Source organism: Arachis ipaensis, chromosome B4 (assembly GCF_059453495.1).
Source record: "Arachis ipaensis isolate K30076 ecotype BB chromosome B4, ASM5945349v1, whole genome shotgun sequence".
In the NCBI taxonomy this organism is placed as follows: Eukaryota; Viridiplantae; Streptophyta; class Magnoliopsida; order Fabales; family Fabaceae; genus Arachis; species Arachis ipaensis.
The window spans coordinates 132,299,292-132,325,997 of record NC_142439.1 but is presented as its reverse complement, the minus strand read 5'-3'; the positions used below and the strand labels follow the sequence as shown (position 1 = coordinate 132,325,997).

General features: G+C 30.3%; 2 protein-coding genes and 1 long non-coding RNA gene across 4 annotated transcripts; 1 reads left to right on the top strand and 2 right to left on the bottom strand.

Annotated features, from left to right (window-relative positions):
• Nucleotides 1-1,837: 1,837 nt before the first annotated feature.
• LOC148569271 (remorin-like) lies at nt 1,838-4,361 on the bottom strand. Its single transcript, XM_088483597.1, has 5 exons — nt 4,154-4,361; nt 3,388-3,429; nt 2,930-3,017; nt 2,720-2,801; nt 1,838-2,223 (listed from the first exon to the last, which is right to left on the bottom strand). The coding sequence occupies exons 1-5, from the start codon at nt 4,296-4,298 to the stop codon at nt 2,026-2,028; spliced, it is 555 nt and encodes a 184-aa protein (XP_088339723.1). The 5' UTR covers nt 4,299-4,361; the 3' UTR covers nt 1,838-2,025.
• A 2,958-nt stretch (nt 4,362-7,319) lies between these two features.
• LOC107634802 (uncharacterized) lies at nt 7,320-8,985 on the bottom strand. Its single transcript, XR_015881113.1, has 4 exons — nt 8,890-8,985; nt 8,705-8,809; nt 7,758-7,953; nt 7,320-7,648 (listed from the first exon to the last, which is right to left on the bottom strand). It is a non-coding gene; the product is annotated as an uncharacterized LOC107634802 (long non-coding RNA).
• A 9,330-nt stretch (nt 8,986-18,315) lies between these two features.
• LOC107637082 (DEAD-box ATP-dependent RNA helicase 50) lies at nt 18,316-24,893 on the top strand. 2 transcript variants are annotated; one of them, XM_088483594.1, is made up of 10 exons: nt 18,316-18,409; nt 19,029-19,384; nt 20,136-20,356; nt 20,612-20,940; nt 22,054-22,248; nt 22,647-22,834; nt 23,352-23,565; nt 23,917-24,048; nt 24,151-24,326; nt 24,429-24,893. In XM_088483594.1, exons 3-10 carry the CDS (start codon nt 20,182-20,184, stop codon nt 24,658-24,660), a joined length of 1,641 nt encoding a protein of 546 aa, XP_088339720.1. In that variant the 5' UTR covers nt 18,316-18,409; nt 19,029-19,384; nt 20,136-20,181; the 3' UTR covers nt 24,661-24,893. The 2 variants fall into 2 exon arrangements, with proteins under 2 accessions (XP_088339720.1, XP_088339721.1); XM_088483595.1 differs by lacking the exon at nt 19,029-19,384 and having other exon boundaries at nt 18,319-18,409.
• Nucleotides 24,894-26,706: the final 1,813 nt, after the last annotated feature.

The following is a 26,706-nucleotide window of genomic DNA, read 5'->3' as shown; positions in this document are numbered from 1 at the left end:
TAAAAATTTTTACTCATCATAAAATATTTGTAGAATGACCAGTACATAAACTTGTGGAAAAAAAATTGATAAATATACAGTAAAATAATGTGATTCTAGTTATTTTACAAACATTTTATGATGAGTAAAAATTTTTAAGAGTAGAATTATAAAAAAAATGAATTTATTTAGAATAAAAATAATGTGATTAAAAAAATTGAATAACTATGTACCATAAAAGATTTATATTAGTGAAGGATAAAATTAAAATTTATTTTTATGTATCATTTTCGTCCCCAACGTTTTCTTCCTATTTAAGTCCCTAACGTTTCAAAATCGTCTCAATTTTGTCCTACCGTCAATTCCGTTAACAGATTACTAACGGCAGGATAACATTGAGTCAATTTTAAAATGTTAGGGACTTAAATAGGACGATTGGATGATTTAAATGTTAGGAACAACTTTAAAACTTACCCCAAACGTTGGAGAAAAAAACGATAATTTACCTTTTTTTTTTTCATATTACAACACTCACTCACACTACATACTCACATACATAATATTAAAAACTTTTATTCACGTGTAAAGTCACAATTAAATCTTTGAAAATTTCGATTTGAACTAATTAGTCCCTAAAAAAAAGTACCAATTTGGTTCTTCAGAATAGCAAACAGAAGACACCTGATGTCCTTTTATTAATTCATTAACTAAAATTTATCGGTAATGCTTATATGTACTGTTAATTACTTTGATATGTCTATCTATAAAAGATAGTCATATAGATAATAATTTTTGGAACGAAATTTTACTTGTTTTAATAAGATTTGTGATAAATAGAAAGCAATTGATAAATGATATATGAAAACTCAAAAGATAATAAATGCTTTACTGTCTAAAACTACAACATTTTTCTGCTTATATTATATGACAAGAACGAAATATACATCACTGTAAATAATAAAATACGTGGATAATTCAGTTTCATTTTATATTATTTATTGACAGAAAGATATACATGTCCACCATTTACTATTTTGGAGGACCTAATTAATACTTTTTTTTTCTTCAAAGACTAATTAATTCAAAATCAACATCTTCAGAAATCTAATTGTCACTTTACTCTTTCAATTAGACTTAGAGAAGTCTCAAACTCAAATACACTTATAATAAGACAAAGATCATCATCATGACATAATTAGACTATGACCTTGTGGGATTTGGATCTTTTAAAGTTTGAATTTTATTTTAAAGAATAAAGAGTGATTTTCTACCCTTGAATAATTTTTCTTTTATATTTACTTTTAGTCCCACCTATGAAATCAATAGTGAGAAATCACACTTTACTCTCTAAAGTGAAATTCAAATTTTAGAGGATTCAAATCCGACCTTATGTGTGTAACCTTTATGTAAAATTTATGAATCCCTTCTCAATACTTACTAATAATATGTTCATTTGAAAATTTTATAAAACGTCATCTTTGCTGATATTTCTAAATCTTATATGTACCATATCAAAATTATGTTAAAATTTTGTTAGAATTGGTAAGACAAAAAATGTCTAATTAGACAAGACATTTAGTTGGTGCGCTTAACATGCAAAATTAAGAAAAAGAATGTGAAACTTATGCATACAATTTAGCCTATAAGTTTTATACATAGTTCAAGTTGGTATAACTTACTGAAATTTTCAAATTCAAGAAAATTTCACCCATTTTTCAAGTTTTTTTTTTTAGAGCTACATTCTCTGTTCACTTTCCTTTAAAATCCGAGTAGTTTAATGAGGATGATGCAATAGCAACAAAGAGAACTTAGAAAAAATAGAAACACAAACAATTACTTGATAAAAATTAGATTATTCTTATAGTAATAAATCATCAAAGAACACTTCATATTTTTGAATGTTCTACAAAACTTGGTGATTTATCTTTCCCCTAGTGCATTCTCTTCCACATAGAGAACGACCTAGACAAAATTTTCTAATACAAATCACTATTAACTTTCTTGACATCAAAGTCAGAAAATTAAACTAAAAGATAGCTAAATAATTTAGAAGCACCCCATGGTAGGTTTCTTTGGGGTGGTTCCGGTTGCGCGGTGCTTCGCGGCCATGTCCTCAATCTTAAGGACATTTTCGCCTCGCTTGGCTTCAATCACTGCCCTCTTCTCCTCTGCTTCTTGGTGAACCATGGCTGCCTTGTTCTTCATCTTTTCCGCATAGGCGGCTTTCTTTTTCTCAAGCTTTTCCTTTATGAAAAAGAAAGTAATGTTTAGAAATGTGTCTAAAACATTGAATCTCACTTTTTTTTAACCTAATTTCTAACATCATGATGCTCCAAGAAATTTTTTTATTGTATACCATGCACCATACTTCAGTTTCTTATCACGCAAGAAAACATAAACATCACCATTTCCTTACCTTTTCTCAAATATTTCTTTCATAAATATAAATAGTGGTTTTTTTTTAATCAAAATCACTTAGAAAAATTGTGTAATTAAGCATTTTTAAAAATTTATTCAAGTAAAATAGTCTTCGTAACGATAAAGAATGTCTTTCCTTCTTTGAATTTTATGCCAGCTGCGTAATGTATATTTAATATATTTATTTAGTCTATCACGGTCTTTGTTCAATATATTCTTAAATCATAAATATATATATTTATATATAAGTTATTTTTATCTAAATATAATTGATTCATTTTCTAGCAACGAAAAAAGCGCTGAAAAACAATTTAATTCTAACCTCAAATTTTTTGAGCTCAAGAAAAAGAGCTGCCTTCTTTTTATCTTCCCAAGCAACAACCGCAGCATGATGCTTCTCAGCCCTGTTAACAAGATCCAATAATAATGTCTTTAAAATTTAGCTTCAAGAATTTGGAGCATGAAAGAAAATTTGCAAAAAATTCGTAATATCTTTTTTTTTATATTATTTTATTATTTATTTTTCACTAACTTGTTGCCAATTTTGGTTTTTTCACTTTCTTCCCATGCCTTCACATAAGCCAATTTTTTCTCCTTTGTCACTTCTGCCAAAGCTACATCTGTAAAAGTAAAAATAACCAATTAATTTTTTCAAGTACTTATGAATCCAATACAAAAAATAAAAATAAAAAATATATTATTATTCAATTAAATCCTTTTGTTTATATCTAAATTTGTGCACAAATGCACAATTTTATCAAGAATATTTAATATTCGAACAGCCATTAATTTTGTTTATTTTTAAAAAAATGCTATTTCAAAAACTAAAACTAGTTTAATAATAACAACTGGAGATAAATTGTCCAAATTGCCATTTTAAATTTGTTAATATTTAACAACTAAAGACAAATTAGATAACTCTTCCATATGTTAGTTAGTTTCAAATTACTTTTAGTTGTCAAAATAATAAAAAAAAAATTTAATACTTACCCCTATCAAGGGATCCCCTTGACTCAAGCTTTTTAGGAGGGGCTGGAAGAAAACAGAAATCATGGTAAACAAACTGATATGAAAGGAAATTACAAAAGTATAGATATCAAAGAAGCACAATTAAAATATAAAAAGATTAAATCAAATCAACAAATTTATATTATGCTCAAACATAAATATATCTAAGCAAATGAAATAATTAAATTCCAAAAGTTGACTCTTTATAATAAGAATTAATATGTATTAATGCTTGTGTTGGACGCCATTATTTTAATAAAAAAAGATCTTTTTTAATAAATTTTTTTTTTATTTTTTAACGTGTTTGACAAATTTTTAGTAGTAAAAGTAAAAGTTCTAGAAAAATAAAAAAAAAAACATCTTTTTTGAGAATTTGTAATTTATATCTTTTTTTAAAAGATTTTTTTTTCTTAAAAAAATATTTTTCATATAATAAATAAACAAAAAAATACTTTTATATCGTTATACCCAAACATAATTGATAGATAAAAAGATTTTTTTGCATGAGATACCAAACATAAAATTACTTTTACTTTTCCATAGGATCTTTTAAAAAAAGATAACTCGAAAAAAGATTTTTTTAAAAAACTCACCCAAATAAACTCTTAGATAACATTTAGTTAAGATGATGCTTTTACACCAAGAATCCTTTCACAATAAGGAATGAAAAATTGAAAATTCATGTCTATTTTTTTTAATTAGGAAAAGTCTTCATGAAGGTATATCATGAAACATATGGCAAACTCACTTTGAGGCTGAGGCACAACAACAAGAGCTTTAGAATCATCAGAAGGTGTGGCATTGTTCAATGGCACTTCAGCAACAACCGGAGGCGAAGCCGGAGCCGAAACCAGAGCTGATTCGGCTTCCACCTTCACTTGTTGCTCTGCCATTGCTCTTGAAAAAAATTTGGATGAAATAACACCAAATTCACAAGAACAATGGCAGAAAGAGCAAGAAAGAGTGATTGATATTGGAGATGGAAACACTATTGAGTTTATATAGCATTGCAACTTCTTAATAATAGCTCCAAGAAAAATGGTAAGCCCCTCATACATCCGTGGAGAATGCAATGATTTACTTAGGAACATGCAAGAATTTTTCATGGTTGATATTGGATGTGGTTTGAAATCTATTGTATTCCTCTAAATTAATTTGGTCACTGGAAAATTAAATTGGAACATTTTGAAAATCATATGTTTAGACATTAGATACTATACGAGAGATTTCAAGTTAATGTAGAAATTTGTGTGAATATTGAAATTGTTGGATGGATGGACGTACATAACACTCTAATTAATGACTGCAGAATTTTTGTGATGACAAATATTTTTAGTATTTGTTTTGTTACGATGATAAATTTTTGGGTCCTTATACTGTACATATAAAAATTTGTACAGATTTACAGAGATTCTATTTTAATCATGGTTTTTTTGACATGTGTCCATCTTTTATCTTGTAAATGAAAAGTTGGCTCATGGCTGACTTTGAAGCCTGGAAATAAAACAAGCCTATTTATTTTAAGGGGATGCTCCCATAAAGTTACTGAAAATGACTTTTTATAAAGACGCCTACGTGGCATCATATTATTGGACTTTTTTAGTGAACCGATTTTTTAAAAATTTTTTAACTAACCAAATTAAAACCAATTTTAATATTCTAAAATCCGGCCAGACCGACCGGTCTAACCGGTTCAATAAAAAATCGATTTGAAAAATAATCTGGTCCACTTTCCAAACCCACCCCTTTCCCCTAACAAGTAACACTCGCCCATTTCCTTCCCCAATACGTGAATCATATATCACTATCACCTGAAGTCTGAACCCATAGCACCTTCCAAACTCACCCTACCAAAACCCTAAGTTCTCCCTGCAACTGTTCTGTCGCGGTGCCGCCGCTGTCCGTGCTGTCGGCGCCTCTGCTTCCTCTCTCGTAGTTCGGCGTCCTCCTTCCCCCTGTCCCCGTCCTCACTGGATTCTCTCGAACTTGGAGCAGCTCGCCGCTGTGTTGCCACTCGCCGGGCGCCGTCTATGTCGTCGTCGAAGGTTAGCGGCACTGCCTTCACTTCGGTTCTTCTCTTCCTTTTATGCCCTGTTGTTGGCTTTTGAATGTGACCTTGTTGATTTTTGAATGTGAAACTGTGACTGGGTTAATGGAAAATCAAATAATTGATTTTGTGTTGTTGCTCTTTTTTTAATTCCTGAAGCTTTTGTTGAAATTTTCTTGCTGCTGCTAAAAATAGAAATCAAATCATTACTGAAATTTTTGTTTAGCTTTATTGATTTCAGGTTTAGTGTGATTAGGGATTACTTGTTACTGATTTGTAACGATTGTTGCTGAATGCTAAAAATGAAAATCAAATCAAGTGTTGTTTGCCTGAATCTCTTGGTCTCAGTTTGTATGTCCATGAAGGGCTTCTTCAGCATTGCACACCACATGCTTGATTGAATGCCTATGTAATATTTTGCATTTTATTTATGTGTTGTATCTACTATAAAGATTAAATTGCGAAAATGTTAGGCACACTGTTCTTGGATGAGGCACTTTTGGCTATATTTTGATGCTTGTTCAACTTACAATTCATTAGCACATTGATTTTGTTGTTTTGTCAACACCTATAGGATTTCTATGTTCATAATTCTTGAATTTTGGGTGAATCCTCAATTTGTGTGCATTTAATTTGTTGTTTTCTACAAGTAAAGAACCTTCATCGACAGAATGTTATCTACTAAAAAAATGAAAATAGCTAACAACTTTGAGTATGCTTTATTTTTTGTTCTGGAAAAGAAGGATGGTATTTCAAAATTTATATAGGTTCCAATGAACAACATGTTCTAATAGATAAAGCATAATCCTAAGATGTAAGCTTATGATAGTACTGATGTAAGCATGGTCTGAGTAAATTGGTGCCATCTTCATTTGTCCACTATAGACATTTTAACATAGAGCAATACTTGAGATGCCAAATTTCCAAGGTCCCATCCACTTTAGGTAATTTGGGTTTGTAGCTTCTATCTATTTCTTTCCAGTAGCCCACCACTTGCCAATAACTGCTGGATGCCCCTCATAATTTTTTGTTCCTGGAGTTTTGAGTTATCACAGATAAAGCACTGTCTTTGTGATGAAAAAAGAAAAATTTTAATAACTCCATTTATTTATTCCTTTGAGAAACTGCTTTTAGATGGGCTTTCTGCTTTGCTTCTAGTATATTTTATGTTGGTCCTTGTTTTCAAGTTTGGATATGATCTTGCAGGGAAGATGATAAATGCTGTCTTTTTCTGGTCATCCTTTTTCTGTTCAAGTCGATACAAGCTCGCTTTGTCAATTGGCACATAGCAAATAGAGAAATCCAAGATTTTTCTCTCTTTTTGTCCGGATTCAGATGCTTTTTGGGCTCATGAACCTGGTTTATGATAGCAAATAGGAGGAAAGAAGTATTAGAATGTGAACATGGATGTTAAGCTTTTTGACAAACCCATTGCTTAGAAGGAGGCTTTGTTTCGTCGTGGTTTTGAGTCATGCTGTGTAAATACATTTAGAGATATGTATAGGAGAATCAATCAAGTACAAATCTGTAGCTTTGCTTCATTGTAAAAAATCAGAGAGTACAGCTTCAATGGATAATTTAACAAAGTCTTTAATTGTAATTAACTTTTTTATGGCTTTATTATGTGTTTATAATCTCAATGATGTAATCTTGAAAAATTTGTTTACAAGAGAATGATGCATGCCGTTCCAACCAAATCTCTAACTAATTAACTATCATTTCTCTCTCACAGAATCTAGTGGCTAAGACTTCAATTGAATACAAGTTATAAAACTTTGGGCAGAAATATAATTCCATATGATCCTATGCAACATTGTATATCAGAGAGTAAAATTACAGTGAATACCGCTTGAATGAACAGAGATTACCCAAAGAAAACAAGTTGTCGATTAACAAGAGTAATTGGAATTAATAAGATACATTCAATACTCAGCAATATATTCCAGATTTCCAATGTTACTTTTCCCCCAAAGTTGACTACAATTAAATCCCAGCGTAACCAACCACAGTAACACAACCATCCAGGTTTCTGCACTCAATAAAAGTAAGACAACTTTATTTGTATATCTGACATGTAAAACTGTCCCATGGTTGCCACTTACCCAGCTTGAGTGAAAGTGGAGATTCAGCATTTGAACTCACATAACTTGCCATATTAACAGTGACCTCTCCAAGGATACTAGACCTTGATGGTCCCTGTTAAGCCACATCATAATTCAAACAAACTTCTAACTGATAAAGAGACATCTTAACTACAAAGTAGAGTATACACAATAGGAAAAGCAAACAGCAATAGTATCAGCACCATGGCAACAATAAGCTTGAGGAGACATTCATCAATCTCCTTGAAAGAATTATCTCCTGGAAACAATACAAATTCTGAAAAAGAATCTGACCACTGACAACTCCCATATTGCACCAGCACCTTGCTTGACTTTGCAATAGCTTTACCACTTTCTACCGAAACAACAGAAACAAAGAGCTTCCCATCCCTTGGGTACCTACAAACAAGAGAATCAGCATTTGTTATTATTAACAGAACCATCTATTTCCTTTATTTCCCCGCACACTGAATTACTATTTAAAACAATTCTAAAATCAACATACAACTTTTTTAGCAGCAAAATTTGGATATAAAGAGTATAATTTTGGTGATTTAAACATTTCCCCCCTTGATTACAACTACTTTAGAACTTAAAGATAAGTCATCTTTGCTTACTTTTAACATGTCACTGTAGTCATTCAATATTATGATTTGTCCCACTGCTTAGTATTATTTTATTAATAATGTGAACAAAAATATGTATGAACACTTGTTATTCATATCAAACCAACAACCCAATCCGCTACTTGCATTTGATAAAACATTCAAGTCTCAAGGATTCTATATTATAGCTCAACAGAACAACTTCACTTTAGTTCACCTTAATTAATTATCATCCATTTCCAAAATACTAAACTTCTTCACATAATAAATTTCATCATCTTTGATAAAATTCAACAAATAAAGCACTAATTTTCGCTGTTTCTAAATTACAATAGTAGGATCTAAGATTCTGAGGCTTGCATTGCAAATTGCGCACCAAACGCATAATCAGTTCATCACCGCGGATCAATAATTGCGAACATACGAAGCGTATTAAGCTAACGTGAAAAAAAAAAAAAACAGAACTCTACTTCACACACTATTGCATTAGCATTTATCAACGTAAATGGAAGAATAAGGGAAAAATAAAAATTAAATTAAATTACCTGAAGAGCCTTAAAATGAGAGAATCAGAACTCAAATCTTGTATCAGCTGCAGATTTCGAATAAGCCTTGTTCTTACTCAACCGAAACATCCTCTCGTCTCTCTTCTGAATCACACTCGCGTTCATAATCGGTAACTGGTAAGGTTTCATGTGATTAATCGTAATGAATGGAATACAATACTTACCATTCCACGTTTCTTGGTGACTGCTTGTGCTTCGGTTCAAGGGTGTCGGAAGAGTACCCGTATGGATTGTGCGTTACAGCCACACCAGGATTCACCTGTGTTGATTTGCTTGAAATATGTCTATGTATGTTCCTATGGCTCCAGAGTAACATCTTCCACCAGAGTCTCTTACTTCCAGAAGGAAGAACTTGGCTTGAGGAATGCCTTCTCAACATAACTCTATTAGCACTGCAATGAGTCATCACAGACCTGGGCCTTTCAAGATTAGTAGCCACTTTACCTGCTGTAAGTTAAGTTCCTGTAAATTCTCGAAAGATTGCGACTTTGAATTTGGGAATTGATGAATTGTATTACCGAGAACATTCCTTCTTTCCAGGTTTGAGCATGATCGAGTGAGTTTGGGGGAATCTCAGAAGGCTGCAAATTATTTCACCATTTTACCGATAGGCTTGAATTTGGGCTTGGACAGGATAATGGATTAGGGTTAGAATTATTTTTTTATGGGGGTTTAATTGTATTTTTAAATTATTAGAAATTTAAATATTTGTAAAATTAAAAATTAAGGATATATTTGTCTTTTTATAAAAAATTCAAATATAACTCGGTTTATATTGTGTAAATTGATCGGAACAAACCGAATCTAATAATTATAATACGGACAATTAGGTTTATTATTTTTTTTAATAAACCGATTTTATTCTGAACTATTAAAAAATAGCTTATTAACCAGTTTAATAGAGATGTCCAATCATACTATGACACCTATAAACATCTTTAAATAAAGACATTTTTTGTGTCTTTATGTAAGTGGTCTCCTTTATTTTAAGGGTAAAGTATATTTTTTGTCCTTGATGTTTGCTAAAAATTTCAAAAATATCCCTAAGTTTTAATTTGTTTCAATTTTATCCCTTAAGTTTTCGATTTGCATCAATTTTATTCTTATAGTTAATTTTTTTATAATTAATATTTTTCTTTCCAATTATACCCTTGTCTATCCCCCCCCCCAACCATCATTATCATCATCACACTCCCCTCTGTTTTTCTCTCTCTCTATACCCCTCGTCTATCCCCCCACCGTCATCATCATCACACTCCCCTCTCTTTTTCTCTTTCTCTTTTCCCCATTCTCACCATCATCTCTCCCATCGTGAATAACCATTATCAACCTCCTTCTCCATCATCATCGGCCATACCCCTCTTTTTCCTTCTTTCTCCTTTTTCCTCCGACCCTCCATCTCCACCAGCGTCAACATCAGCCGCAAGTCCTTCCGCCTTGGAAAATTCGTCCAAGACCTCAACGCACTCCAAGTCCTACACAAACCGCACGTCTCCTCCGATCTCAACTTCTTTCTCTCCGTCGTCGACTTCGACAGCGAGGGAGTCTATTACTTCATTGAACAACTCGTGTGGCTCGCCAAATCGGGACCCATCGATCTGAAGTGGTCACGTTCGTTCAGAGGAGGTCCGAGGAGATGGACGGAGATGAAATAGGGTTAGGAGCACTGAAGCCAAACGGAGCTTCGAGGAGAATTTTGCGTTCTGTGAGGAGCAATAGGGTTAGGAAAAGTCGTGGAGTTGGTATGGTTTTTCAAAATTTCATGTCAATTTTTAGTTCAAATTAATGAAAATTTTTTTTCTGAAATGGTCATTGATGGGTACAAATTTGAGCTTGAACGCTGACAAAAGATAAATATTATTGTGGCTTGTGGTGGTGAAATATTACATTTATTTTTGCAGTTTTGTAATTGACACCAGCAATAGCCATGAGGACAGAGCATGAATTAGAAAAGAGAAAATAATGCTTATTCCAATTGAATGAGTACTCTTCATATTCTATGGGAACTTGAAAAGAAATGCTCCTTAATGTTAAATACAATTGAATAAGTACTCTTACATAAGAGCATCTCCAATGGTGAGTTCCTCTTTGACTTTTTTCTGATATATAGGAACTCTAACCATTGGAAGAGAGAAGGAGTGAGTTCCCGCACAAGGATCAAGGTAAGGGAGTCCCTCTAAACAGGGACTCAAATTAACCAATAACAACTTGCCATTTGGCAAGTTATTATAAAAAAATAATAATATAAAATCTGAAATAATTAAATAATTAAATAATAATTAAATTAGTAATAATTATAATAAAAATTATATTTTTATTTAATTAATAATTTATATTAATTATTTAAATAATAATTAATTAAATAATTAATTAGATTAAATAATTAAGTTTTTATTTAATTAATTATTTATATTATAATTAATATTGAATATTATTTATATTATTATATTAAATTATAATTAATTAAATTTACTTACATTAAAAAATAAATTTAATTTTTATACCTTATAAAATAATTTTTAGTTGAGTTGGTTATTTTTATTTTTAAAATTTAAAATGCTAATGATATTATTAAAATTAGCAGTTGTAAACACAAAACTATAAATTAGTATAATCTCGAATTATATATTGTGTATTATTATTATATATGAATTTATTTAATATTAATATCTTTTAATAATAAATTATTTTTAAATTTATAAATTTAAATAATATTATTGAAAAAAATTAATTATATTAATTTTAAGTATTTTAATTAATTAATTAAGTGGGACCACAATAGAGACTAAAGTTAGTTCCTCCTAATGGAGAAGAAAGAGATACTTTGAGTTCCTATTTATTGTTTATGACGCAAAAGCTGATGTGGAGTTACTTTTATGACAGGTGGGCCATAAACAGGAACTGGGATGAGTTCCCTACTGGAGATGGTCTAATGGTTGTAATGGAGAGTCGGAGGAGGAAAAAGAGAGGTATGGATGGAAAAGGAAGTTGATAGTAGTTGTTTGATGATGATGGTGGTGGAGCTCATGGTGAAGACGGAAAAGAGAAAGAGATGATGATGATGAAGATGATGGGATAGGAGAGGGGTATAATTGGAAAGAAAAATATTAATTATCAAAAAATTAACTATAAGGATAAAATTGATGCAAATCGAAAACTTAAGGGATAAAATTGAAACAAATTAAAACTTAGGGATATTTTTGAAACTTTTAACAAACATCAAGGACAAAAAATATACTTTACCCTTATTTTAAAATTTGTGTACGGTTCACCTACAAATACATTGATTTTTATACAAGTGTCTCAATAATTGATAGCATTGTTTATTTTATTTTGTTAATCCAAATAACCCAATAATTTTTTTCTTAGTATTTTATAATAATTTTGATCTCACATTTAAATATATATTTAACATTTTTTTTACAGGCATATTAGTAAATTCAAAATTTATAATGTTAGAATAAATAAAATTATGATATAACATAATATTTATTATTATAAATACTGATTTGATAAAAATTATTTTAAATTATAATTTATATTATACAAAGTATTGGAATAACTTAAACTATAGATTTTATATTTATAAATCTAAATGAATATAGTAAAAAAATTAAAAAATATTAGATAAATAAATTATTTTTATAATCAAATTCAAAAAGGTTTTTTTTTTTTTCTTATGTGCCTCCTCCTTATTGTTAACTTAAGGTGGTTTATATTGTGTCACAAAATTATTAAACTAATTTGATTAAACTTAAGTATCAAACCAACTTGGTGTAATTATGGTGTAATTATGTAACATCACCATATAATTATTTTCCAAAAAAAATGTGATACTCATATTACTATCCACTACAAATATTTTTATTGCAGATAATCATTGCGATTTTTTTTAAGGTTCTTTAAGAACAACTAAAATTAAATAAATGGTCAAATTAATCTCTATAAAAGATTACTTGTTCTTTAAATTGGTTCTTGAAATTTTTTTTAATCAAATAAGTGTATTAACCCATGACATGCACGTGATAAGATTAAAATTATAATTTTAAATTATTTTGTTAAAATTAATTTAAATTATAATAATTTGATTAATAAAAATATAATATGTTATGTATTATTTGTTTTTTCTTAATCTAGTATTAAATATATTAATTCTAAAATAGTTATTAATTGGTTTTAGTAATCTACTTTCTTTAATAAATCAAACATATATACTCAATGTGACCATAAATAACTTAATAATACTTAGACCCACCAACAAATTTTTATATGTTGTTTTACTGTCAAATAAGGACATATCAAAATTAGATCAAAATAAATAATAAATTATTAGAAAATTCTCTAATGCACAAAATTCTCTAATAAACAATAAATAATTTAAATCTACTAAAAAATAACTCAACACTTTTCTTTGATGCCTGCAAAACATATACCTGAAATAATATTATATCATTGTTAGTATACAGTTTTACAATCATCGAGGGCATTTACTATACATGACTCCTTCTTAAAAGTTATTCTACACACGTGTGCAATTGGAAGATAAATTACTGGACTTTATTTTATTTTTCTAAATTATTATAATTATGCATTATTCATTAAATGCTAATTGTAATATTGTAATATAATTATTAATAAAGATATTTTTCTAAAATAAATTTAGAAGAGAGAATAGTGCTTTTATTTTGGAGAAAAAATGAATTCATGAAGAATAGACACCTCACTTTTATTAGTTGATAATGTATTAAATATTGATTTTATATAATTATAATAAAAATATTTCTCTAAATTAGTATAATTATGCATTATTCGTTAAATGTTAATTGTAATATAATTATAATAAATATATTTTTCTAAAATAAATTTAAAAAAAAATAGTGATTTCATTTTAGAGAAAAAATGAATTCACGAGGAATTAACACCTCACTTTTATTAGTTGGAGAAAAAATCCAATTTTAGTATATTTTGTCATTATTATACATTTTTCTCTAATCATATATTCATTGTTTTCTTTTCTTTGTTTCAACATTTTGAACCTGGGTTTAACTTCTCGTAGTTCTCACTTCTCAGTCATTCTATTAGATGTAGTTGATAATTATTGAAATTCTTCGATTAATATAGAAGAAAAATATATTATTATATGATAGAATTAATATGAGTATATTTTATTATTAAATAAGCAAAGTTAATATAAAATAAAATTATACATAAGAAAAGCAAAGAAAATAAAATTAAAATAGCAAAAGTAATAAAAAGATTATTTTTATAATTTTGTTTTGTCATTTTTATGTATAGAAGAGTAGAAAATAGTAAATTTTTAACTAAATTAATTTATATTTGTTGTATTCAATTTAAATAAATAATAAATTATTTTATTTTAATTTATTCCTTAAATTTATATATCATAAAAATTAAATCAAATAATTAATATACATAATTTTAAATTATGTGATACTTAAATATCTATTCAAATCAATTAGTTGATATAATTAATTCATCATAATGAATTGTCTTTAGTGAGTTAAACAAAATAAAGCAGAAGCATACTACGTTGATTCTATCATTAAAGATAAAAATTCGATTTTTATATAATAGAATAGATTCGTTCTTTAAAGATTTTAAATTAATCATGTTAGTTTTTTTGTCACTTTGTTTATTGAAGGTATCAAAATTTACTAATGTAACATACACATATGAGTCTTAATTAACTATTAACATTATTAGTTTATGAAATTAGATCAAATCAACCCCAAATTAAGAAATTTCAATGCCTCAAGTTTTCTCTTCAATTAAATTTTGATTTGATCTAATTTCATAAACTAATAATGTTAATAGTCAATTAAGACTTCTAAATATATGTTGGATGTTATTTAATGTGTTATATCAACAAACAAAATCATTTAATTTAATCTAATTAATACAGTTGTTACAGAAAACAATTAAAACTAATATAAAAAAAATTAAAACTAATATAAAAGAAAAGACCTAGTACAGTGGTTCTTTTATTTATAGTTGACAAGTGCTTCTTCGTAATTTATGGAAGGCGTGGTGCTACATTCTATCAAGGCATGCCACCACAGGGTGTTTTGTTGGTTTGCTAGTTAATGTGCTATTTATTATATATATTATATATATACACAATTAAATTATTTTATATTTATTTAATTTAATTTTAGTTTTATACTCATTTTTTTAATTTATAATTCTTTAAAATTTATATAATTATTAAAATAAATATTAAATATTTTAATATTTACATTTACATATTAAAATATTAGTAAAAATATTCATTTTAAATTTTTTAGAATATTGAATCAAGTAGTAGGTCTTCGACAATTTTAACTTTGGACTAATTAGTAGGACATATAATTATCACCATTAAATTTCATATAATAAATTGGCAGAGGAACATAATGTGTCCACCGTTTATTATCATGGAGGACCAAATTGGTACTTTATTCTTTTTAAGGGCTAATTACTCCGAAGTTAAAAACTTCAAGGACCTAATGGTCACTTTACTCAACTTTTTACTATTTTATATTTTTTATTTATGTAGGACCGATTCTACCGATTCAATCAGTAATTTATCTATTAAACCAATAAACTAATGAACTAATAAACTAATGAACCAATAACTTGATCGGTTCGATCACCAGTTCGGCTCTGAAAATTATGGCTTCGGCAACTCTTTCCCTATCAGAGAAGTTGCGATTCAGCCATCCTATTAGGAATACAGAATGTTTTGGTTGAGAAAGATTGAGACAATTCTTACATTAATTTCTAATTTCTAATTTTTAATTTTTATGAGTAAAGGTACGCATTCGCACTATAATATATATTTTTAATGATTTAATATGGATGATCTTGGGATTAAAGCGACTAATGTAATAATATAAATAATAAATAAAATATATGAATTTTGTTCGTTATTATTTTAGTCAAATATAACAATAGAATCTAATAATTTTGGTTATTTTTAAAGAACATTCTAAAAAAATTATGTTGATTATTTTCAATTATATTTTGACAAATATTTTTATAATGAGTAGTACCATGAATATTATTCTTTTTTATATGTATCTAGATTTATAGATATAAAAAATATATCATGATTTTTTAATTTTAACAGTATAGATTTTGAATTTATTAATATACTTATAGAAAAAAAAAAGTGTAAAATGTATATTTAACTATGAGACTAAAATTATTGTAAAATATTGAAACAAAAGTTTATTGAGTTATTTGAATTAACAGAATTAAATAAATACTGCAATTGTTTTAAGAGACATGTATAGAAGCCAATTAATATGTATTCATATTATATGTGAACGTGAACAAGCTTCCAATATTAATAAATAAACTTGCTTCATCTTCAGACTTTAAGCCAAAGCTGAAAGCCAACTTTCATTCACAAAAGGATAGATATGTGTCAAAAATTGTATGAACAAAAAAGAATCTCTTTAACTCTATACAAATTTACATCTATATATTATAACTGTCCTAAATTTTTTTTGGTTACATAATGATGATAAATTTATATGTACTAATATACTAAAAAGTGAAAATTTAGGTGCAGTATTTTTATCTAATGACTCTCAATGATCAACTTCACGTGAAGTTGACTGCATATGAATTTTCACTATAATAAAAATGTAAATAAATTAAAGAAGAAGTATAGGAAGCCAATACATGTGTCGTACAATACATACAATGGGAGTTGATTTTACTAAAATAACACATTAATTATATTATTCACATTAGTATTTATTTATTTATTTTTAATATATTATTTCATTGTTTTTACTAAAATATCTCTACAATTTAATCAAAAAGACAAAAATATCCTTCTATTTGATTTTATAAAAAGACATAAATTTATTTATTTATGTGTTTGACAAAAATAATCCTATTAAATTTATCAAATTTCAAATAATTTAAAAAACAAAATGAAATTTGTTGTCCAAGACAAAACAAAACAAAATAAATCTGTTGTTCATCTTGTTCCCTTTTGCTACGTCTGGAAAGAAAAAGCAGTTCTTGATGAGTGACTCTTCCGTCTCTTCTCATTCATTCTCTGACTAACACCGCTCATTCTAGAAAGGCCCCGCCTCCCTTTTCTCCTGGTAAATGTTAGCATGCTTTAGCCTTGCTCATACCATTACTAATTGGAATGTCTTCAAACGGGACATGATTTTAATCACTTTTTTTTTCTTTGGTTCAATCTCTTTATTTTGTTTCTTTGTTCTTGTCAATGTCTGTTAATGGGAGGATTTCTCTTTTTTGGGTTCATATTTTAATAAGTATTTATGTGCTTAGAAGAGAATTGACTCTGTGGTTGGTGGACTAGCCTGGCTTGCTGGATTAATTAATTAATTAACAATCTTCATTCACTCTGAAACAGCAAGTCATGTCTCGGTTTCTTGTATCGTTCTGTGACTTATTTTGGGTTCAAGGCTTGATGTTTTGATGTTATGGTGGGAAACGTGGCTATACTATAATGATAAATGCTGGATTTGCAATTTACCTTGGTAAATACTTTAGTTACATAATCATGTGTACCAATCTTGCAATGGCCTCTTATTTCACTGAAATTTCACCATGTGAAGGATTATTTTTCTTTTTGGTAATAATTAGGCCCTGAAAGATTTATATATATTTGGTTTGAGGGATTATGTCAACAAGTTCATCCTTTAGGCCCTGTATGAAAAGCTCCTTCATTCTAATTCACCTGCTGCCCTTCCTCTCAACAGATCACTTCAGGTAGTTTATTCTTACTCTTGCATTCTTGAGTGAAACATTTGCCATATTTTTTATGTCCTAGGATTCAGAAAACAAATAATCGAACGGATAGAACAGGACTTCTTGGAACTACTAAAAAAGAAAGACAACTGCTACAGCAGAACCTCCAAAATTTGAGTATTAAGAATGACACTTCAAGGGATGATCTGTGATGTTATTGTTGATCTATTATTTTTAGTTTTTTACATTATAGTCTAGTTTTTATCTTTTGTTGCTGTCTTTGCTGTACTGTCTTGGTAGATTATGTTTGATTGAGAATTAATAACTATAATATAAATATATAGAGAAACTCAGTCAATGTTAATTCATTGTTTTTGATATTATTGTTATTGGTCTTTTTCGGTTATGGAAGGTGTTGATGCGAAGCAGTTACATAGCCATCTACACAACATAAGACCATATTAATATAATTATACTTTCAATTTTACTTACTAATGAAGGATTATACTCTCTCTACCATTCAACAACAAACAATATTCTACCTGTAAATAAATAAATAAATAAAATGAGGTCCAAGTGAAAATATCACAGGCTAATCACTTTGATAAAACCAAAATGTGACCAATTACCACTTATAACTACAATGAGGAAAGGAACAAAAGATATATATTAAGCAATGAATATTCATAAAAATATATTTAAGCAAGTATATCAAAGTTATTGTCATTTTGGATACTCATCAATTCCTACTTTATACAAATATAAAATTATTAGAAGCATGAGTAGCCCAACCGGCCCATACCCAACAGAAAACCCGAGTATATATATTAGATGCATGAGAAACCCAACCCGTTGCCGAGACAGAAACTCTAGAGTCTAGACACTTTCTTATCTGCCTCCTCCCTCAAAACCGTGACTCCTCAGCAACGCACGCTTCTCTGTTCTGTGAGTTCTCTTCTGTTTTCTGCTTCTTATATCTGTTTTTGCCACTGTCATGCTGTAAATTATTATCTGCTTGACACTCTCTTCTGAGTAAATGATCGATGTTATTATTGGTATTATTCTTTTTATTGATGTTTTTTATTTTGTTTTTGTTTTTATTTGGATTTTCTTTCTAATGTATGTTTGCAAAAGTATAACATTATCAAAATAGGAGCGATAATATTTATTTTCTGAAAATTATTGATGTTATTCTCTTAATTTTCCAGTTTATATTATTTTGGTTTTGTCATAGTTTAGTTTGATTAATTCCTTTTAGAGTTCTTGCTGCGGGGTTAGGTTGATGGTTTTCACCGCCGGTTTCTTATCTAAAGAATAGAATCACCTATGTGTTCTGTTTTTTCAAATAACATAGTGTAGATACTCTCTTGTTGCAATTTGAATTTCGGTTTTTCTGTTGGATCTCTAATTAATAGTTTCATTTTAGACCATTTTTATACAAGACGGGTTCTAAACTGTCTGAATCGGTCGGTTTTATAAGTGTCACCGGTTCGGCCATTACGCTTAAAACGACGCCGTTTTAATGTTTATAAAGAGGAAAAATCTTACCAACATTCTCTCGCAGTCGCAACCACTACCTCTTATCGCAGTCACGCCCTCTTCTCCGCTGGAAAGGAGCTGTTACCGCCGACGGGGACAGACCGTGGGTGCCGTTGCCGCTTGTGTAAGGTCTGTATCTCGGGCCCCATCGCATCGTTCCTCTTCTCGCCGTCGCCCGAAAGTCTACGTCCAGCTCCTCGCCTCGCATTCGCCGTCGCGAAGGTTGCTTGTCGTCGTCCCTTCGATCTCTCTCTCTTTCTCAAGTGTCTTTCTCTCCATCCGAGTTCGGTCGTTTCTGTAGCAAAGGTTTGCTCTCTGTCCGAGGCTCCGAGCTAACTTCCCTTCCTCGTCGCCGTCACTTCCATTCCACCCTCGCCACCGGTAGGCACTGCTGCTTCAATTTATTTTTTTCTGTTTTGTATTTTTGCTAATAATACTGATTCTGAGTTGCCGGGTTTACTGATACGGAGTTGCTGATTTTGTGGAATAATGGTTGAATGATTTGGTTGAATATTTTTTGCTGAGTAAATGTTGTTGATGGCTAATTTTTTTTGGCTGAATGTTGAAGATGGAAGAATCACAAAGTTCTCAATTTCAATTTCTAAGATTCGGAGTTGAGTTTGTGTACTAGATTATGAGTTGAGATTGTGTTCTTAGTTGGGATTGTTGCTTATGTGATTCTGAATTTAGTTTCGATGCTGAGTTTGGATTCTTTGCTTAGTTTTTTGGTTTTTGGATTCTGAGATGTTGTTGTTGATACTTGATTAGAAGTCTTTGTTGAAATTTTTTGTGATTCTGAATTCTTTGTTGCCGATGGTTTGAGTTTTTGTGTAAGTTTGGGTTTTCCACTGTTGCTAATTACTTAATTATTAGATGTTATTGTTGAAATTTTTTATTCTAAATTTTTGTTGCTGATGTGATGAGTATTGTTGCTGTTTACTTGATTAGAACTTAGAAGTTAATTAAAAATTTTTATTGTGAATTTTTAATGGTAAAATATGAATAAGTTATGATGTGAAATTGTAAAATTTTGAATTTTATTAGTTTAGAAATCATTGAATTTGAATATTTGAAATTGTATATTGAATTTTTAATAATTTTATTGTATATTTAATTAAACCAATTCAACCAGGGTTCGATCCCGGTGGAACCATTGAACCAGTCACTTGACCGGTTCAATGACCAGTTCGGTTCTCGCAACCTTGGTCCCCAGTTCCAATTACAATTCCAGACGATGGTGGTGGTGGGACTGGCCATCACTCTCTCAAAGGCCTTCACTGATTTCTCCTTGGCACACTACTCCCTCCATCACCACCACCACCACCGCCTTCTCCTCTCAGCAACAAGACATCGGTCTCTCTCTCTCTCTCTCTCTCTCTCTCTCTCTCTCTCTCTCTCTCTCTTGCATTCATTCAAACATGTGGTCGGGATGACATTTTTGCTAACATATATTTGTTATTTGTTATTATGGTTGGACAGCGGCAGGCATCCTCTCTCTCTCTCTCTCTCTCTCTCTCTCTCTCTCTCTCATACATTCATACAAACGTGGTTGGGATGACATTTTTGCTAACATATATGTTATTTGTTATTATGGTTGGACAATGGCAGGCATCCCAACAAGCATTGATTCGTCCTCATCCTCAATAAGCCCGAGTTTCGAAAGACTGAAAACTCAGAAAGTCAAAGCTCTCGTCCACAGGTCTAAGCAGCACAGAAACAGAAGCACTGACAATGGTCGACCACGTGATTCATCGCCAAACCCTCGTTCAAGAGGAGGATGGGGGGACGCTGGAGGATCCTTCCGTTCTCTTAATTCTCAGGAGCTTGCTCCCGACACCAACTTCTTCAGTGTCAAGTCCTTCAGGGAACTAGGCTGCGCTGACTACCTCATCCAATCACTCCAAAAGCTCTCTTTCCCGCGCCCTTCCAATGTACAGGTACTTCTTTCATTGTTGGAGTGTGGCTCTTCATTTATTCAGTTTTATGTGAATCATAGTTACATAGAAATCTGGCATGGGAACGGTATTCAGTGCGCGTTATGCAATATATAAATATTTTATGTGAAAAATATACACATGCTCAATTCCGCGGATGAAATAGTACGTGGTACGCACGAATTGTTATGCAATAGATTATCGAGTTAATACTCAAAGTGGTCCTTGAACTTGCAGTCGAGCCTCAATGTCGTTCCTGAATTTAAAATTGCCCCAAATTTGTTCCTAAACTTAACAACAGTCGTCCCTGAGATACTTTCCGGTGACGGAATAATGATGTGGTTAGATGGAGGGAATGCTAAAAGCTATGCTGCACTGGTAAAATGTCGCCATTTCATTTTTGGCGCCCAAATATAACATAAACGACATCCTTTAGGGTATTTTGATGTTAAAACCCCTCATAATATCTGGCCCCGAGGAAGCTAGATTGTGGCACTCCAGTCAGCCATCTTGGTCTCACTCATTGGGGATCAGAGACAGGAAGCGGGCTGATCCATGAAGCTCAATAAACGCTTTACTCCAATGAACAAACGAACCGAATCCTTCGGTGTAGCTATTTCCTTTTCTCTCAAAAGGTCAGCTAGCTTAGCTTCTCCTAAATTTGGATTTTGGATTTGGATTAAGGAATCTAGACATTCTTGCCAGTCATAACAACCAGAACGGGTTAGCCTTCGGTTGCCCTGGGTTTTAACTCCCCACAAAATACCCTAAACGATGCCGTTTATCTTCTATTTGGGCGCAAAACATGAAACGACGATGTTTTACCAGTCCAATGCGGCTTCCAGCGTGGCTTCCGTCCAACCACGTTATCATTTCGTCATCGGAAAGTATTTCAGGGACGACCGTTGTGAAGTTCAGGGACAAATTTAGGGCAATTTTAAGTTCAAGGATGACATTGAGGCTCGACTGCAAGTTCAGGGACCACTTTGAGTATTAACTCTAGATTATCTAATTAGTGAATTCATGTAACTATGATATAAATTATAAACTGTGTGATTGCTTTTTAGTTTTTATGCTGTGGCTGATTTCTATACTCTATAATTTGATTTCGTGTAGGCCATGGCATTTGCACCTGTTATTGCTGGAAAGACTTGTATTATAGCTGACCAAAGTGGTTCTGGAAAGACTTTAGCATATCTTGCACCAATAATTCAGCGTCTTCGGCAAGAAGAACTAGAAGGACACAGTAAATCCTCTCCTCAAGCTCCTAGAGTTGTCATACTAGCACCAACAGCTGAATTAGCTTCCCAGGTTGTTTTGCTTCTCTTATTGAGCCCCATTAAACAAATATTCACTTTCAAGTCAGTGGACCACTTTTAACATTTTTTACCATGTTTCTACATTATTGTTTAGAATCATGTTGGTTATTCAAGGACTTGTCTTAAGCTTTTAGTTATTTTTTGGGTAATTTCAAAATATGAGGTTACAAAAAATCCAAGAATAGTGTGTCTACTTGGGATTCAAAGTATGTCTCATTATTTCACATGATAGTATTTGAAACTCAGTCCCTAAAATCATAATACTCGTGGATTACGAGTATGCAGGGCCATGCCAATCATCTGACTGCACAAACACAAGTTTAGAAAAAGATGTGCAGTTTCATCATTTGGAGAGTGGTATAACTTTTGTTTGTCAAAAATTGCTTGCAGGTCTTAGATAATTGTCGATCACTGTCTAGATCTGGGGTTCCATTTAAATCTATGGTTGTCACAGGTGGCTTTCGACAAAGAACTCAACTGGAAACTTTACAACAGGGTGTTGATGTATTAATAGCTACACCTGGCCGTTTTTTGTTCCTTATGAAGGAAGGCTTCTTGCAGTTAACAAATCTAAGATGGTAAAAGCTGATCTCATTTGGGTTGAATTATAATTTAGCGTTGGTAATGTCAATATTCTGCTATGTTGGTTTTATCATTGAACTAACAATGATGCCATTATTAATGAGATAATTATGATTTTGCTGACCTAACGGACGGTTGGAGTTAGCTTAATCTGCTATCAACATGCATAAAGCATCCAATATGTGGAATTTACATTCTGTTGGTGTTGAAACTTGAACAATGTTTGATATCTGGAATAGATGTTAGCCACTGCAGATATATAACCATTGGGATAACAAACTTTTCTATTTCAACACTTAAATTTTTGTTTCCAATACATTGAGTACTTCAAAACCTTAAAAAATTTCCATTATCATCTTCTTAAAAAACACCCTTAGAATATCTTTTAGCAAAGTCCCTAATAACATGTACTAGATTTCTATGCCCGTTAGTTCCACTATCAATATTTGTAGAATTAATGATATTTTGTTTTCCAATTGTATAATTTGACCTAACTATAATAATTTGTTGCAGTGTTGTTTTGGATGAGGTAGATATTCTCTTTGGTGATGAGGATTTCGAAGTGGCTCTTCAAAGCTTGATCAATTCCTCACCCATAACTACACAATACTTGTTTGTGACTGCAACTCTACCAAGAGATGTTTACAGCAAACTGGTTGAAATTTTCCCCGATTGTGAAATGATCATGGGACCTAGTATGCACCGAATAAGCCCACGCCTTGAAGAGGTACATTCCAGTTGAGAAAACTGGAATCAGTATTCCTGTATGAGTTGAGCATGAGAAACCATTGCTGGACTGTGACTTGTTCTTCAGCTTTATTTACTTTGTTCTGTGATGTAGGATATGTCACTGCAGCTTCAAAAATATAAAATTGGTTTCTTTATATTCTAGAAATTCTGGTTCATTTTGGTGTCAAAGCCATGTAACATATAATGTCCTTTATAAATCATATTATAAACTTATAATGCAAGTGATATTTCCAATATAAACAGAATTGATAATTGAATCTTGTACCATTTTAAAGAATCATAAAATTCACGGTAAATGGCCATGCTGATTATTTTCTCATTTGTTCAGATCATAGTAGATTGCAGTGGAGAAGATGGGCAAGAAAAAACTACTGATACAGCATTTCTGAACAAGAAATCTGCTCTTCTGCAGCTTGCAGAGGAACGGCCTGTTCCAAGAACTATTGTGTTTTGCAACAAAGTATTTCAATTCCTATTTATACAATATTGAATGTTTGTTGCGATTATCTTTTTCTTTTTATTTATTTTATTTGGTTTATAATTATCTGGAAATAATTTGCAGATTGAAACATGCAGAAAAGTAGAGAATGCATTAAAGCGTATAGATAGAAAGGGAGCAGTTATACAAGTTCTACCTTTCCATGCTGCCATGACACAGGAATCAAGGCTTGCCAGTATGAAGGAGTTTGCACGTTCACCGTCAAAACAAGTGTCCCAGTTTATGGTTTGCACTGACCGGTATTCATCTGTTTTAAACTAAGTCTTGCATTTACAGTTGTCTATTCTGATAATGATATAAGTAAGTAGGGTGATGAAAGCATGGTAACTTGTTGAGTGCAGAGCATCAAGGGGAATAGACTTTTGGGGAGTGGAGCACGTGATACTGTTTGACTTCCCGAGGGATCCAAGCGAATATGTGAGGCGTGTCGGAAGAACGGCGAGAGGCGCAAAGGGTGTGGGGAAGGCATTCATATTCGTGGTAGGCAAGCAAGTATCGCTTGCACGCAAAATCATGGAAAGAAATAGGAAGGGTCACCCGTTACATGATGTCCCTTCTGCTGTTACCTTCTAGTTTTCAGGTCGGCGATGGTTTGCAATGCATGAACTCATTTTTAGTGTATGAATGAAGAAAAATTCACGTTTGTTAGTTATGGTAATGTGCGAAATCCAAAGCAACTATTAATTTATTCTGTGCTATTATCTTATACTAGTATAAAGCCCGGGCGTAGGTAGTGTACATTATCTATTTTATTGTATTTATATATAGTTTATTTATAAAAAGATTAATATATATTTATATTCTAATGTATATATATCAACTATGTTATCTTGTAGTGACTATATATTCATTAATATCAATAGTTATTACTTTTTCTTTGAAAATTTTTTTCTGCATATCAATAGTTATTACTTTTACTTTGAAAAATTTTTCCTGCATAAAATTCATTATATAGAGTAAAATATTGTTCCATTCTCTATTTTTGATAGTCGAAATAAACTTTTTTTTTATTTCATATTAGTAGATTTCACTTATATGTGAAAAAATTATTATGTATGGGAATTTTAAAAAAAATTGTAATACTATGATATTGTTATACATAAAAAAATATTAAATAATTTATACAAATAGTTTTTATTGTAATTACACAGACAATGATAATTAACTATGTGACATCAACTATATATTTAGACCCGAATTTAACTAATTCATGAACTATATATTTAAATAATCCGTAATCAAATAACAAATATAAAAGTTGCATCAATGTGTGTTATTTAATATTCATGAACTGCGTTGAAGTGTGTAGTAAAATTCTAATAAGCATATTAAAAGGTCTTTAGATCATGTCGTTGACACATAACGAACTATATTAATTGAATCATAATATTTACCGTTCTTGTAATGGAAAAAATAATGGTTATCATTATATCACCAACTTTCTATCACAATACTACTTTTAGTTATTTTAAGTATAAAATCACTATTACATTACCAATTCTCAATCATAATGCTACTTTTAGATACCTTAAGTATAAAATCACTACAATCCTTCCTTCTCTTATCTAATATGCGACTGCAAAGAACAACTAAATTTCTAGCTGATATACACACATTAATTACATTATCCTGCGATTCAAATATATGCAATTCCAAATCCGGACTCCTTTGTTTTCATGTGGTGTGAAATATTCCTTTTCATACGATCCCTAAGTGTGGCTTGTTTGATGTGACAAAACTCATGGATCGGTATACTTAATTTATTTTATTATATTTATGTATAATTTGTTTATAAAAAGTATTAATGTATATTTATTAATAAGATTAATTTACTTAGTATATAGATAAATTAAGTGATTAACTTCTTTTGTTATATCAATGTTTAGTGTTTATTTGGATGTCATTATTTTAATAAAAAAATCTTTTTTTAATAAAAATGATCTTTTTTTTTTTATTTTTTAGTATGTTTGACAAATTTTTAGTAGTAAAAGTAAAAGCACTAGAAATTTTTTTTTTTTTGAGAAGGTGCAATATACAATCTTTTTTTAAAAGATCTTTTTTCTTAAAAAAAAAGATATTTTTTATGTAATAAATAAACAAAAAAATACTTCTATATTATTATACCCAAACATAATTGATAGATAAAAAAATATTTTTGTATGAGATATCCAAACATAAAATTACTTTTACTTTTCTATAAGATCTTTTAAAAAAAAGATAACTCGAAAAAAGATATTTTCTTAAAAACTTACCCAAACAATTTTATTAAAAACTTAATATATATAAATTAGCATAGTTAATAATTTTTAATATGTTAGTTTACATTAATTTGTATATTTTTAATATTTTTTTTTCAATTAGTAACCTTTGAAGAAGCACATTTGAACTAAATCTATAAAAATATAAATACATTCCAATAAAAATTACTCAAATACCGCATAAACAAATTCCAATTACTAATTATATAAACTAATAATTTATTCTTAGAAGATTAAACATATTTATCATATAATTTCATTAGCATAATTATTTCAATGAAACAAAACAACAATTAAAATGTAGTTACTTAACATAATAGTTGATACAACAACATAATTAATATTTTTATTCTACTTAAAC